At 32.7% G+C, this 15,932-nt stretch overlaps 3 protein-coding genes across 4 annotated transcripts; 1 reads left to right on the top strand and 2 right to left on the bottom strand.

Moving 5' to 3' along the window:
* The first annotated feature begins 61 nt into the window (after window positions 1-61).
* On the top strand, window positions 62-4,921 carry LOC110418766 (Acyl transferase/acyl hydrolase/lysophospholipase superfamily protein). 2 transcript variants are annotated; one of them, XM_021431584.2, is made up of 7 exons: window positions 62-726; window positions 1,560-1,703; window positions 1,987-2,059; window positions 2,898-3,021; window positions 3,095-3,191; window positions 4,035-4,130; window positions 4,211-4,921. In XM_021431584.2, the coding sequence occupies exons 1-7, from the start codon at window positions 91-93 to the stop codon at window positions 4,361-4,363; spliced, it is 1,323 nt and encodes a 440-aa protein (XP_021287259.1). In that variant the 5' UTR covers window positions 62-90; the 3' UTR covers window positions 4,364-4,921. The 2 variants fall into 2 exon arrangements, with proteins under 2 accessions (XP_021287259.1, XP_021287260.1); XM_021431585.1 differs by having other exon boundaries at window positions 2,916-3,021; window positions 4,211-4,918.
* Window positions 4,922-12,847: 7,926 nt separating this feature from the next.
* Window positions 12,848-13,481, bottom strand: LOC110418639 (basic blue protein-like). The gene is made up of 2 exons (XM_021431419.1): window positions 13,298-13,481; window positions 12,848-13,146 (listed from the first exon to the last, which is right to left on the bottom strand). The coding sequence occupies exons 1-2, from the start codon at window positions 13,479-13,481 to the stop codon at window positions 12,920-12,922; spliced, it is 411 nt and encodes a 136-aa protein (XP_021287094.1). The 3' UTR covers window positions 12,848-12,919.
* Window positions 13,482-14,864: 1,383 nt separating this feature from the next.
* On the bottom strand, window positions 14,865-15,414 carry LOC110418654 (early nodulin-like protein 22). The gene is made up of 2 exons (XM_021431437.2): window positions 15,252-15,414; window positions 14,865-15,082 (listed from the first exon to the last, which is right to left on the bottom strand). Exons 1-2 carry the CDS (start codon window positions 15,397-15,399, stop codon window positions 14,865-14,867), a joined length of 366 nt encoding a protein of 121 aa, XP_021287112.2. The 5' UTR covers window positions 15,400-15,414.
* Window positions 15,415-15,932: the final 518 nt, after the last annotated feature.

Here is a 15,932-nt window from a genome sequence, read left to right as displayed (position 1 = left end):
AACAATAGCCAAGACCCAAAATCATATAATTAATTAATGTACTACTGTTACTAATCAAACCTCGAAACCTCCAAAAAAGAAGCTTTTAAAATGAGGTTCGGCAAGCAGCCAAACAGCGCCATTGGTTTCCCTCGTTGTTCTGCTTTAATGGCTCCTTCTATTTCTTCTCTGTTCTTTTCCCACCACACCTTCCCTTCTTCTTCTCCTTCGACTACCAAGCATCGGTTCACCCGTGGGTGCACCCTTTCTCCACGGCCCCAAACTTTTGCGTTCTTCACAAACTCCTCTAAGAACAAAAATAACATCACAACTCCTCCTTCACAAGAAAGACCTTCTTCTTCTTCTTCTTCTTCAGAAAAGAAGTCTCTTGCCGTGACAACAGGGGAGCTTTTCTTGGGAATAGCATCAAGGTTAATAAAAAGCAGTTCTGAGAAAAGCTTTTATGAAAATTCAGGGTCAAGTATCCCTGTTTTTGACAGACCCAGAAAGAGAATAAATGGGAATGAGCTTGAAAGTAGTGAAAGCAATGATAAGGAGAGAATTGGGTGGGTGATGGAAGATGAGATACAGCCAGAGGTGATATGGGAACAAAGAGTTAAGGATGTTGAAGCTGAGAAAGAAAGAAGAGTGGTTACAAGTCCTGGGTTTAGCTTTTCTGCTGCTGGCCTTTTGTTTCCTTATCATCTTGGTGTTGCTCAGTTTCTCATTGAAAAGGGTTACATAAAGGTTCCATCATTTTCTTTTTCTCATTTTACGAAATTTTCTTGCTTGATTGTTCTTGCGTTGAGTTTAAATTCTGTTAATTTTGCATGTTGAAGTTTCCAATGCAATGTTCATTGGTACGGAAGCTCATTTACAAGTGTCTTTTCTTTTGAGAGAAATTTGGATTGAAGAATCTTGGTTTCCTTGAGGTTTAGTTTAAATCAAGCAATATAAAATTACCAGGTGAATTCTGTTGGCTTTGGACGCATGTGGTGTCTATTTTAGAATAGAAAACTAATCTTTTATTGGAAGTACAAATAGAGAACAGAGAATCTAATTGAATCACCATTCTCTTAGCATTGATTCTTTTCTTAAGTCAATGAGTTTAGTAGTCCAGTTTGGATATTGAGCTATACCTCACCTGCTTGACTCCAGTGATCATGAACATCCCTGTTCGTGGTACAATATATCTGCTCCAACTTCCAAGGGGGAAACTGAGATGAAAAGATACAGGCAATTTGGAATGAAAGCGTCAAATTGCATTCCACATGAAATCCAACCTTCTAGTTTTCAGAAGAGTTTATGCAGATAATCAAGGGTTTTTTGGGTGTTCATGTAGCTTGGGAGTGGTGTAATGTCACTGATACAGCTTGAGAATAAAAGGTTCAGATACCTGTTCTTATTAAGTATATCTTTGAATTTAGAAAGTGCTTTGGCAGAATGGGGTTTTTAGGGCAGTACTCTATGAGTTCTTGAGAACACTGGCAAACTCTTTGTCTGACTCTCTGCATATTTCATCATTAACCACGCTGGAGATGTTTTCCGTACCTGATATTTCCCTTTCCCCTCTGATGCAGGAAACCACCCCATTGGCTGGTTCATCCGCTGGTGCCATTGTATGTGCAGTGATCGCTTCTGGAGCTAGCATGCATGAAGCTCTAAAAGCTACTAAAATCCTAGCTGATGATTGCCGGCTAAAGGGGACTGCATTTCGTCTTGGGGTATGCCTAACACAATGACTGTATATATGGCTTGATGCACTTATTGGTCTGTTTCTATACATTACACATGTGCTAGTACTGTTGTAACCTAACCTTGCGTGATATTCATCACAAAAACTTGAAGTAACCTAATCAAATTTTGGCAAGCTCTGATATTTTAGTGGCTTAATAAGTTATTAAAAACTCATAGTTTTGTAGCAACAGGAATATTGTCTTCATGTTTATTTATCAGCTTCTAATCAGTGAAATTTGAATTAGCTTGTCCTTTTTTAAAAATCAACAGGCTGTTCTCCGAGATGTTCTTGATGAGTTTCTGCCTCATGATGTTCATACTAGGTCCAATGGGAGAGTTCGTGGTGAGTATTTCTCTTTTACTTGAGAATGCACAATGAGCTGGTTAGAGAAGTGCTAACCATGGGGTGAATGGACAGATCATAGGCAAATATATTATTCAGTACTATTAGATTTTTGCTGTGGCAGGTGGTTCAAACTAGCAAACTGCACTCCATCCTAAAATCATAGGCGCTTTTTAAAATTTCAAATCTATAAATAGTTATCAATAACAATACGTTATACTTAAGATTCAGATGATACTTTAAAACAAAATTAGAAATTGGATGTGCATTGATGGTTCAACCTAGCAAAGTAAACTCCATTAGAAATTGGATGTGCATTGATGGTTCAACCTAGCAAAGTAAACTCCATCCCACAATCATAGGCTCTTTTCAAAATTTTCAAATCTATAATTAGATTCAGATGATAATTTACTATTACATCAGACAATCAAAGCTTATTTGAATTATTCATTCAGATCATCATAACATTGAGATAGCTGTCTGGGTCAAATTGGTATTAAGGAAAAAGTAGATAGGCTGCAGTAGGAAAGTAATATGCAAAGCATTGGTCAATTATGGTGTTGAAGATGTTTGCTGAGGTCTAGATTGCATAGTCTAAAGCATAGAAGTGGCTACAAAAACATTTCGAGTGCAGTGAAGAAGGGGTGTTGCAATAGCTTCAGTTGTCTTGGCACTAGATTCTGCAATCTGTCATTCTTTGTTGCCAAGATATGGTTGAAGACATGATAGTTTCTCCTTTTAACATATGAAGTTTCGTTATAAATCTATTTGCATTACATGAATTACTGATTTTGACTTTCTAATCCGCATCACTTTGAACAATTAACATTTCTTATAGCCACAACTATTATCACAGTTGCTGTAACTCAGATTCTTTGGAGGCCTAGGGGTTTACTGGTGGATCAATTTGACTCCAAGGAAGATCTCATCAATGCGGTCATTACATCTTCCTTCATTCCAGGGTAAATGGTTAATGCACGGTTCTCCATTGAGATGCTTGCTATGAAGTTATTCTAATACAATAGGTCTGTGCAGGTATCTTGCTCCTCGGCCAGCAACAATGTTTCGGAATCGTCTGTGCATTGATGGGGGTTTGACATTATTTATGCCCCCAACATCTGCTTCTAAGACGGTATTTGCTTGAGATCATTTAAAATTGAAACTGGCTTAGAAAATTTTGGGAAACCAATTGTTCTCTGACATTCTTTTTGAAAAACTTTGCAATCTGATATTGGTCCTAAACCGGGATGATTAACCCATCCTAAATGATTTTGAATGGAATTGGTAGGGTTTTAAGTGGCAGTTTAATATCCTGACTTCCATCAATATTTGTATTTTTACAAGTTATTGAAATGTATTTTTACTAGAGATGCAAAATGAGGATTCAGACAAATCTGTTTTAAGATCCATATATAGCATTCTGTATGATTATTTTGGGACTTGAAAACAGCATTTCCCATATACCTAATCTGCCTTACATTTTATCATGGTTTTAAGTTTTGCAGGAACAAGATAATCTCATGGAATAGCTTGAACATTGTTGCTCTGTTTTCTTGTGATCATTTCATCACATATATAGTTAAGGCCTAGTGGATTAGATTGGCCTGCATTTATACTGCTGTAGAGTGTTACTGTACTCGCTTTTTGTACTTATGTTTGCTGTTGACATTAACTGCTAGAAGTAAAGTCTTTTGACAAAGATTTTCGACTTTGAGAAAAGTGAAAAGTTGATAGGCCTATCTCATTACTATGGATGGATGCTAGTATTTATTCAAGTTAACAATTACTTAGGTTAAAGAATTATTCAAAGATATATTCAATTGCCTTTGCAATTAAGGGCTGCAGTTGAACCTGTAGCAGCTACTGTACATGGCATGAAAATTAGTGTACCATGGCAGGAAATTACATAGTCTGCTATAATGAATTCACAAGTTTACTCCTGATGGTGATATGATGGCTGATATGGTCTTTACAGGTCCGTGTTTGTGCTTTTCCAGCCAGTCGTTTGGGATTGCAAGGAATTGGGATTAGTCCAGACTGCAACCCCGAGAATAGGGCTACCGGAAGAGAGGTAATCTCATAGCTCTGCAGTGTAGAATAAATCTTTTCCTGAGTGTAAGTTGCTGAAGCTTTGTTTGCCAACTACTTCAGCTTTTCAATTGGGCACTGGAGCCAGCAGATGATAATATTCTTGATTGGCTCTTTGAGCTTGGATATCTAGATGCAGCTGTGTGGGGAGAGCAGAACCCTGTTGAGGAAATTGTTACTGATGACGGTGCCGTTGAGAATGGTTCCGCAAAGTAAACACTTGCCAGGTCATTTGTGTGAATAGGATTTTAGGATTATTCTCAGCCCTCGAGGTTTCTTTTCTCACATCCACCTGCCTAGGAGGGCAATTGAATTTTATTTGGATCGATATGGCTTGGCTAAAAATACAGTTATATTAGCTACTAGTATCCTAATTCATATGTTATAAAATTGTTAAACTATTGTAAGACATCATAGGCACAGCAAGTGACAAAGAAAAGATCTTAAAATGTAAAATTTACCTTGTCAGTTAATGTCAAAATTCATTCTTCCTCTTGGTGATCTCATGTTCTCTACTTCCTTTTATCTTAAGCTTTCATGAAATTCCTGTTCCATGGACATTTGATTGTACTTATTTTGAGCTTTGATCCTTTCAGGTTGTTCGATTGCAGTAGAATTTTTGACTCTTTTTTCCCTTCTAGAATATTTGAATTTGCATGCTTGTAGCAGTTAAAAAGAGTCCCATTCTTCCTTGGAGGATGCTTGAACTAGAGCTGTACAATGTTGATTCCTCTCGATCCCAAACCTCTTTCTTTTCTGACACGCATTTCCTTGTATGATGGCATGCACTACAGCAGACAGTTGCATTCAGGAGGGTTCCTCCGACAGCGCCTAGGCCTTTACTAGGAAATATAATAATCAATCATCGAAATTCTCAATCATTTTGGGTCTACCTTTATCGCGAGCTTTGTCATCTGCAGAAAAAAAAAGGGCCTGTCAAAAAGGAGAATGGGAAAGGAATAATCTCCCAAACAGTATCTTGGAAAGGACCATGGTTAAGGAAAACAGTAATCATTTACAAACAAAACACATAATTATGAGTAATCCTAAAATCATAATCGTAGATTTGAAAGTTTGAACTCAGATTTGAGTTGACAAAGTGATTCCCGGCTGAGTGGAAGACAAAAACAGCCCATCCTGCATCGTCCTTTTTGCAGCAAGTCAAAAAGCATGCTGAAAGCCCAACGAGAGACACACAAACCCATTGTCAAAGAAACTCATAATTCCCTGCTATCAAACGTAAACTTTGCAAAACTTTGTTGCTTTGTTAAGGCTGTACCCTGAAGACTGTTGGGTTTGCATCGTCAAAACCAAGGGTATTTTTCTTTCCAAGGTACAACCATGAAAGCAGTGAGATTTAGTCCTTGGTGCTTGCAATTACAGTTGAATATTGACTAAGAAAACAAATACAAGGGAACGCCCCACCGCATCCATCAGGTCGTACAACACCATGCACGCTCATGCACCCCCTCTTTCTACATAAAGCCGTTGTTAGTATTTCCAAAGGCCAATGACCAACGATTTCCCAAATTAATCAACTCTTCTCCTCCATTTCCTTTTAGTACAAACCTGCCTTTTACTTCAAGTTCCAGCTATTCTAGACTAAATTTTCGCTTTCTCTCTTTTTTTCTACCTTATCTAGGGGTTCTCAGAGGCCTTGTTGCAGAGCCAATTTGGCATTCTGTCCACCTCCATGAACGCTTCATGCATGTTACCCCAGTTCAAAGTCATAGATCTTGGAGGCGGCCAGTATGTCAAACAGACTCTGTAAATTTCTCTCTGAGAAACCCTATGAGATATTAATGAAATACCCTTCTCTGTCAGATGTTTGCTAAAGCTAGCTAGGATTCTATTTTCAATTCTCTGTTCAGTTTTTCTAGTTGCCGCAACCTTAAAAGACAGTTCTGAAGCGCTTCAGGTAGAGCCCCGAGGATGCTGGAAATGCTACAATTCCAACACGGTAATATTCTATCTTGTCTTGCGGCAATTGAATTTAGGACACTAAAGATTTGAACTCTAGCTTTCTGATGTTGAGGAGAACTGTTATGAAAGAAACAGTTTCTGCTTTCTAGAGCTTTTTGTTCAATCCCAGTTTTGCAGGCCATGCCTATCTTTATTTTGCTTTGGGTTCTCATTGGCCATCTATGCAGCATCCTGCATATCCATTTTTATTCTTTATCTTTTAACTTTTTTTTGCCCTTTTTTCAGGTGGGAAACTAATGTAATCCTTATCAAGATTGCATATTATTTCCATTATAACCCTCAAATTTCTTTTCCAGGTCAATTTTTGGTAGGATTGGAGAGAGGTTGGAGTTTTCTGACCCGTGAGAAGTTCTGATAGCTAGCTGTTTGTCACGAATTCTACCAGGTTTGACATGTAACTTTTGTCGATTTGCTCCATATCTTGAGCTGCCTTTTTGCTAATTTACAAGTCAACCATCCACAAGAGTTTTAGAAACCAGCCATATTTGCATGTAAAAATTCGACTTTTCCTTAACCTTTTTCCATCGTATATAATGATGGTAGAGATGGTAACTTCCCACGTTTAAAGCATCTTTCATGATTGCAGTGAACACCTGTTCCACTGTCAATGGCTCTCAGTGTCTTTTGGTCTTGTTCTGGTTAGGCTTTGGATTCCCAGAAGCACTATGCTTGGAAATGCTACATATCCTAGACTTCCATTTTTGCTCAAAGTATGTGTTAGTGGAGGTTGCACCATCACATACATCAAAAATTTCAGCAGTAGAAAGTTTGGGAATTCCTGTCTTTTTCTGTACACAACACCCATTATTTCTGCACTTGCATTTCCATGTTCCTCGTTGAAAAGGTTTTAATGGAGAAATCATGAAAGTTAAAACTGTTTTTAACAATTTTTCTTAGTTAAAAATACAGGGTTTTTCTTTTTCTTTTATTAATAAGAATCTACTTTTACTAAATGAGTAATATAAATCTTACATTGCAAAAAAAGTAAAACGTTTTTCATCTACTTTCCTCTCTTTTTGAGATCAATTTCACGTGAAAAATATTGTTAGATGACCTTTGAATCTTATCTTGTATAATTGATGAATATTGATATTTTTCTAATTCAAAAAATATATATTTGTGACAATCTAATCAAATAATAAAAAAAATGTTAGATTCTTTCAATTAATTATTTTTCGATTAGTAATTGGAAGAATGAATTTTCAAAAAATCACTGGATAGCTTTTACATGTATAGAGCTCCTTGCACTACAAACATATATGATCACTAGACAACATGGAATTCAATGCTTATGATTGGGTTGGAAGGAGGAGAAGCAGAAAGAAAAAGGGAAAAACAAAAGAGAGTAAAGAATGTTTGAGGAACGAGGACATTGAAAGCCCAATTTGTTGGCTTGTTGTGTCCCCTTTAGGCCGAAAGGTGACCCCTCCCATCAACACCTTTAATCGTCTGCCATGCTTACCCTTTCCCTTCCAATCCCAAGAAAGGTCAGTCTCATATCAGATCAGATTCCAACATCTTAATCATCTATGTTTTGATTCAACTATTGCCGTTTTGAATAAACCAATTCCTCATTAAGTTCTTCCATTATCCTGGACCAGTATTGTCTCACCAACAAGAAGTAATCTGGGTAAAAGGACAAAAGGAAAAATTCGATCCATTGTGAGATGCCGCCATGGGGTTGTTTACTATTAGGCGAGAAGAACATACAATAATTTTCTCTTTTATTGATATGTTTTTCTCGGAATAAATCTGAGCAATAAACAACATGTAAATTAAAATTTTATTATATAACTTAATTCAACATAAGTGCATGAATGAAAAACTAGGTAGTATTTATTTTGATGACAGTGGTGGTGCGGTGACGTTGATGGCCAGCGAGAGAGATTTTATAATCTCTTGATGTAAACTCTATGGATTTGTCATTAATTGTGCATGTGATCATGTCCTTTTTTATCCATCACTACCATGTTTAACAACTGTTCATTGTATATGAATTTTACAATAGATTAAGACAAGTCATCAATGAACAATTCTCGTTATATATATGAGAAAATTTATTAATAAAAGCTTAAGAGAATGTTTGAATATAAATGGACTATAGAACATTAACAATTAAAATTGAGACTACTGTTGCGAGGGAATTAATGATGTATATACCTCTGATATCGTTAGCATGAAAATTCTTCCTTTAGTCTAGACTTCTAGATTGATTGTTGGGAGCCAATCAATATCGTGTCCAACTATATGGGTGGTTGGCGCTGAATGAATGACCTGAATTATTAAAAAGTAGCATCGGTGGGGCAAGAATTGAGCTAACTTTGATTGCCTTTCTCATTTTCTTGCACGAGATTTTCTTGTGAAATAGCAATATTTAGATTTTTTGTTATTGGTGAAACTTATCAAGCTTAAAAACAAGTTAATGTATTTTATAGAGAGTGGAGATCGAAAAAACAATAAACTCGGTAGCTCTCTTTTTGTGGAAAATCAATGATTCTCTAATAATATTTGATTTGTTGTATTTTTTAGATAGAAGAAAGATTTTATTAACTACTTATTAACCATGAAATGTTCTAATGATTTTCATATTTTCATGTGAAAACTAAGAATATATCATTCTGTCAATTTCAATTCTTTGCAAAATTGACAAATTTTCAATATCAAATATTTACATATGAACATTCAAGTTTTCAACAAAAATCTAAAGACAACTAATTATCTATTTATAAAATGCTAAAATGGTAATTAAACAAATTTATTAAGAAACAATTATATATGTTTTATCTATAAATTAGTTTTGATCTCGTGCAATGTACAAGACCATTTTTAGAAACAAGAATAATTAACTAATAGTATAATGTTGTGGTTATTTTTTAGTGAATAGTTTGTAATTTTCTATGAAAAATGGAAAGCATTGTGTAACAAATCTCATATCAGTAAGAAATAAGATGAGTTTTAGATTTAAAAATAAGAACCTTTCTCTGCCTATCAAACATGTTTTTTGGATTAGAAACGTAAGTTCATAACAAATGATATCACAGCATACTCAAATCTTCACTATTGTGGGACCTTATAAGAGATACTAGGATCAAGGTAAACTCAAACCAAAGTACAATCCTTCTTCTTTATGGGTAAAAGAGTCAGTGCAATGAAAACGTTTCACAATTAGGTGGGATAGAATGTCACAAATCTTACATCAATAAGAGATAGGGTGAGTCTTGATTTTATATATAAAGGTCTTCTTTCACTTATAAAACATATCTTTTAAGTGATAAACATGAGTCCCTAACAACTGTCACATGCTGAAACTTAAGCCAAGCCATGAAACTAATGAAATTGAAACTAATGAAATGGAAGGCTTTATATTTTTTTCGTGATAACTGTCACGTGATAAAGCTTAAGTCAAGCTTTGTATGGTCTTATACTTTAAAAATAGAGCTTAAATAAATCTAAAATCTCACAAAAATGAAAGCTAAAGAAATAAAAGGTTGTATATTTCTCAGTGTGAGGGTTCCCCTCCTTTATAGTTAAAGAGTCAGTGCAATGGAAATGTTGCATAATTAGGTGGAGTCAAATATTATGAATCATATATCAATAAAAAATATGGTGGATTTTGCTATCAAAGTAGACATAGTGTAAATGGTATCAGAGCAGATCCAAATCTTCACTGATATGAGACCTCATAAAAGATACCAAGATTAAAATAGACTCAGACCAATATAAGTGTCCTTTTCCCTTATGATAAAAGCATTATATAATTGAGTGAGGTAAAATGTCATGAATCTCATATCAGTAAGAGATAAAGTGGGTCCTAAATTTATAAATAAAGACATTCTTCAACCAATTAGGCATGTTTTTTACATTAGAAACTTGAACCTATGGCAAGTGGTATCAGAGCAGACTAAAGTCTTTACATAAATGGTATCAGAGGTGTTATAAAATTAGGTGAGGTAAAATATCACAAATCTCATATCAATAAAAAATAAAGTAGGTCCTAGATTAATAAACAAAGGCCTTCTTAAACCTATGAAACATGTTTTTTGGATTAAAAATGTAAGTCGGTGACATTTGTCTCCAACTAAATAGGTAGTTGTCATTGAATGAATAACCTAATATTGAAGCATCAAAAGTAACATTATTGAGGTTAGAATTGAGTTGCCTCTGATCGCCTTTCTTATTTTCTTGTATAAGATATTTTTGTGAAATAGTAATATTTAGACTTCTTATTGTTGGTGAAACTTATCAAGCTAGAAAACAAACTAATGCATCTTATATAGGGTGGAGATGAAAAAAACAATGAAGTTGAAAACTCTCTTTTTGGGAAAATCAATAATTTTCCAATAATATATGATTTGTTATAATTTTTAGATAGAAGAAAGATTTTGTTAACCATTTAATAACCATGAAGTGTTTCAACAATTTTTATGTTTTCACGTGAAAAATGAGAATATATCATTCTGTCAATTTCAATTCTTTGCAAAATTAACAAATTTTTAATATCAAATATTCACATATGAATACTCAAATTTTCAATAAAAAGTTTCGGACACCCAATCACTTATCTATAAAATACTAAAATGATAATTAAACAAATTTCTTAGGAAAAGATTATATATGTTTCATCAATAAATGAATTGTGATCTCGTGCAATGTATAGAACCATTATTAGAAATAAAATTATAATATAAGCAACTAATATTTTATAGTATCAAAAAACAAAAAAAAGTGATGTTAATAAAAATAACAAGAATAATTAATTGATATTATAATGCTGTGATTTTTTTTTATTGAATGGTTTGTAATTTTCTATGAAAAAGAGAGGGCAATGTGGTACGCATCCCATATTAGTAAAACAAGGAGTGGGTAGTGGGTTTATAAAATATAGAATATTAGTAAAAAAAATAGAGTAAAAAAATAAGAATCCCATATTAGTAAAATAGGGTATAGAATATTAATAAAAAAATTAAAACGACTGTTGTGAGAGAATTAACTTTTCCATGTTACATGATTAATCTAAAATCAATTGATAATCAATGATGTATATACCTAGAATATTGCCAGTATGAAAATTCTTTCCTCTAGTCCAGCTTTCTAGGCTAACTGATGGGTCCCAACCATTTTTGTCTCTAACTATATAGGTCGTTGGGATTGAATGAATGGCCTCATATTGAAGCTTCAAAAGTAGCATCGCTAGAGCTAGGATTGAGCTACCTCTAATTGCCTTTTTCATTTTCTTGTAAACTAGCAATATTCAAACTTGTTGTTAGTAGTGAAACTCAGCAAGCTTGAAAACAAGGTAATGAATTTTATAAAGGGCGGAGATTGAAAAGATAATGAACGTGGCATCTCTTTTTTGGAAGACCATAATAGATGATTTGTTGTAATTTTTGGATAGAAAAAAGATTTTGTTAACCACTTATTATCCATAAAATGTTTCAATGTTTTTTATATTTTCACATGAAAAATAAGAATTAATATATCATTTTGTCAATTTCGATTCTTTACAAAATTGACAAACTTTTAACACCAAATGTTCCCATATGAACACTCAAGGTTTCAACAAAAATATACAATAACCTAATCATCTATCTGTAACATGCTAAAATGGTAATTAACAAAAATATTAGAAAAATATTATATATGTTGCCTTTCAAAAAAAATATTATATATATTTTATCAATAAATTAGTTTTGATCTCGTGTAATGTACGGGATAATTATTAAAAATAAAATTATAATGTAAGCAGGTAGCATTTTATAATATCAAAAAACAAAAAGTAAATTATGTTAATAGAAATAATTAATTAGTATTAGAATACTATGATTTTTTTAATGAATAGTTTGAATTTTCTATGTAAAAGAGATCACACTGCTTCAAATAAAAGGAAAAACTAATTCTAGTGCCATTAATTTCAAACTTATATTGGGTTGGTCCAAATAATTCAAACTTTTAAGACAACCGATAGGGCTCAAATATATATTGTAGGTTTCGGCAGTAGAAAATTAAAAAAAAAAACCATTTTGCAACCATTTACTGAAGCATAATTTTTATATTTATTTTTTGCAAAATTTACATTAACAATTTTATTTTTCAATCCTTGTAAATTATTTTTTAAAAATCTTTTTCAATGTTCTTTAAGTTCAATTAACCTCTTGGTTTATTGAAAAAAAGTTGTCCCAATTGGATCAAATCGAGTATTGGACGTAAGATATATATAAAAGAATAGAAACTGAATTCTTGCATATGAATTAAATTATCCAAATCCTCTTGTCCAACAACATTTTCTTTTTGAAAATTGTCTCTTTTTCTCACTAGACAATGAAACAAGTGATTAATCAAAACGAAAAAAATTCAAATCCCATATGCATTTTGATTAAGAAATTAATCAGAACCTCTAATGTAATAGAGGAGATCAAATTATTAACAAAAAATATGTAGTACAGAAAAAGGGCTTGGATGCTTCTTTCTTTTTGCCTAGTATCAAGAGAAAGCATAACTTCAGCTCATTAAAGGGAAGGGAACAAGCTAAATCCGTCAGCACCTTTCAATTTTTTAAAAGTAATCCAATTGGAAATCAAATAGACAAGAGTAAGGGAAGGAAAGAGAAGAAAAGCAAAAAAAAAAATTAGATAGCTAATTTAGAAGAAAACAAATTTATTTATGGAGAACATGCAACATTTTTTTATTCATTTTTTGCAGATAAATCTGAGCGAGAAACAACATGTGAATTAAAATTTTATTAAATAGCTAAATTCAAGATAAGTTCTTGAATGAATAGCTATGTAATATTTATTTTGATGGTGGTGGTGGTGGTGCGGTGGCGTTGATGGCCATCTTCATTCCGCCGGCACAAGCACCAGGTTCTTTACTGCATATAAAATAATTAGCTCCAAAGGCCAAAGGGATTTTATCATCTCCTGAAGTAAACTCTGTGGCTCCGTCGTTAACTGTGCATGTGTCATGTCCTGTTTGATTGACCACTACCACATTGAACAGTACTCGATCGTATATGAAATCTACAATAAACCAAAGACAATAGTAAGTCATCAATGAACAATTCCTTTTCTGAAGGGAAACTTAAAGGACGTTTGAATCTTAAAATAGAGTACAAAACTTTGACAAGTAAAATTGATACAAATATTGTGAGATAATTAATGATGTATATACCTAAAATATCACCGGCATGAAAATCCTTCCCTTTAGTCCAGCCTTCCAGGTCAATTGATAAATCCCAACCTTCCTCGTCTCCGACTATATAGGTGGTTGACGCTGAATGAATGGCCTCGTATTGAAGCATCAAAACTAGGATTGCAGGGACTAGGATTGAGCTGCTTATAATTGCCATCTTCATTTTCTTACACGAGATTTTTTTGTGAAATAGCAATATTCAGACTTATTATTGTTAATGAATCTTAGTAAACTTGAAAACAAGGTAATGCATTTTATAGAGATCGGAGACTTAAAAAACAATGAACTTGGTAGCTAGGTTTTTTGGAAAGTTAATTATTTTTATATTTCCATTTGGAAAATGGGAATACATCATTCTGTCACTTTGGATTCTTTACAAAATTGACACATTTTCTATATCAAATATTTAGATAAGAACATTCTAGCTTTCAACAAAAACCTATAGCCACGTAACCATTTATCTATAAAATGCTAACATGGTAATTAAATAAATTTATTAGGAAAAGAATATACAATTTTCAATAAATTAGTTTTGACTTTGTGCAATGAACAAAACCGTTATTAGGAGAAAATTCAATAATAAAGCAGGTGATGTTTATTAGTATCTAAAAACAAAAAGTAGGTGATGTTATAAAATAATAAAAATAACTAATTGATTTTATAATGCTGTGAATCTTTTTAAGTGATTATTTTGTAATTTTGTCAAGAAAAGTGATCCAAACAGCCCAAAATTTTGAAACGACAGATAGGGCCCAAATATATATAATGAAATATTATTTTAATTTTTTTTATTTGCATAAATTTTACACTATTAATATTATTTCTCAAGTTTTTAGAAATCAAATCATATTTTAAAACCCCATTTACCTCTATTATAAAAACTTTTATAATTTTTTTTTCTTTTAGGGAAGAGATCTTTGATGAATTAAACTTTCAATTTTATTTAGATGAGATAATAGTAAGGAAATATAAATTAATATTAAATTTAATAATTATAGAAAAATAAAACAAAACTTGCAAACAAATTTATTTTCAGTGTTTTTCAATTAGCCTCTTCATTAAAGAAAACACTTACTCTCGAATTAGGTCAAATTTAATATTGAATATATAAAAAGCTAAATTCTTCCGCACAGATTAAATAATCCTAACTCAAAAACAAAATATAAAAAATTCAGATTAATTTTACTCTTAAACCTTTAATTTTTTGTTCCTAGTAGTATTTTCTTCTGAACTTCTTCCATTTATATTTTTTTATTTTGTTGCATAACAAAAGAGAGAGGAAGGAATAAAAAGAAGAAAGAAAACCAACTAGTTATGATAAATAATTTTTTTTTATTTTTGAATTGAAATAAAAAAAATTTAAATTTTACTGATATCATATACTAATTAATAAATCAAATGCTCATATATTAATTATAATCAATGACTTAATTTCGAGTACCACCGCAATTACATAAGCAAATAAGGCAGAACTACAAACGTTTAGGCTTAAAATAGTTGCAAACTCAACACGTTTTGCTTTGTAAAAAAAGAGAAAATATCAAAACTAAATTGCTGGGGGTGGTGCGGTGGCGTTGATGGCCATCTTCATTCCACCAGCACAGGCATCATGGTCACTATCAATGAAATAATTAGCCCCGAAGGCAAGAGGGATTGCATCATCTCCTGAACCAAACGTTGTAGCTCCAGGATTAACAGTGCATGAGTCATGCCCTCGTTGATTTACGATCACCACATCAAACCGCTGGGAATCGTATTTGAAAACTGCATTCCAATTAAACATAAAAATTATTATCCATTAATTTTCGATATACATTTCGATACATATAAAAAAAGATTTATAAAAAAAAAAGAACGACTCTCAAACTTAAAAATGAAAATTATCGACACAATTATATATAATAATAGTTTATATATAGCATTAATTTTATACCTAGAATATCACCAGCATGGAAGTTTTTCCCTTTGGTCCAGCTTTCCATGTCGATGACCAAGTCCCAACCCTCTTCGTCCCCAACCATATAGGTTTTTGGCTTTGAATTAACAGCCTCACTCGGAATTAGCAGCATGGAAAACAGCATTGCTAGGGCTACCAGTGAACTTCCTTTGATTGAGTTTCTCATACTTGGAGAAAGCAAAGACAGACCAATGATTCTCCAGCAAAATTATTCGCCTTAAACCTACAAAAATTTGTGATATTTATAGCCTGAAAAGGTTGTGCCCTCATGGAAATTAAAGAAATTTGTGAAATATATATATTTTTAAATTGTAATTGAATGTTGGATTTAGGATTGATTTGGTGCATTCATGGCTGGAAAATAATTAAGCCATATTGTGCATGAGAATATGGAATTACCACTGAAAATTAGGAGTGGGAAATGAATTCACGAGCTCATAGTTTCGTAATAAACAAATCCATATATTTTTGGAACGTATAATTTGAATATAAATCAATTCAAACGTAATTAATTTGCCAATTTATTTAGGGTAAGTAAATATCTATTTAATTTCTCCTAGAAAGATTTTGGAAGGTTTTGACAATTGAATTATTTATTAGTAGTTTGGCAATTAAGTAGTATATTTTTCTAGGCATTTTTTCCTTCTTCTAGTCTTT

The sequence above is a fragment of the Theobroma umbraticum genome, unplaced genomic scaffold, assembly GCF_002168275.2.
Source record: "Theobroma umbraticum cultivar Fairchild unplaced genomic scaffold, ASM216827v3 scaffold_50.0, whole genome shotgun sequence".
Classification (NCBI taxonomy): domain Eukaryota; kingdom Viridiplantae; phylum Streptophyta; class Magnoliopsida; order Malvales; family Malvaceae; genus Theobroma; species Theobroma umbraticum.
Note: the sequence above shows the minus strand (reverse complement) of the source record. Positions and strands in the feature narration are given on the sequence as shown.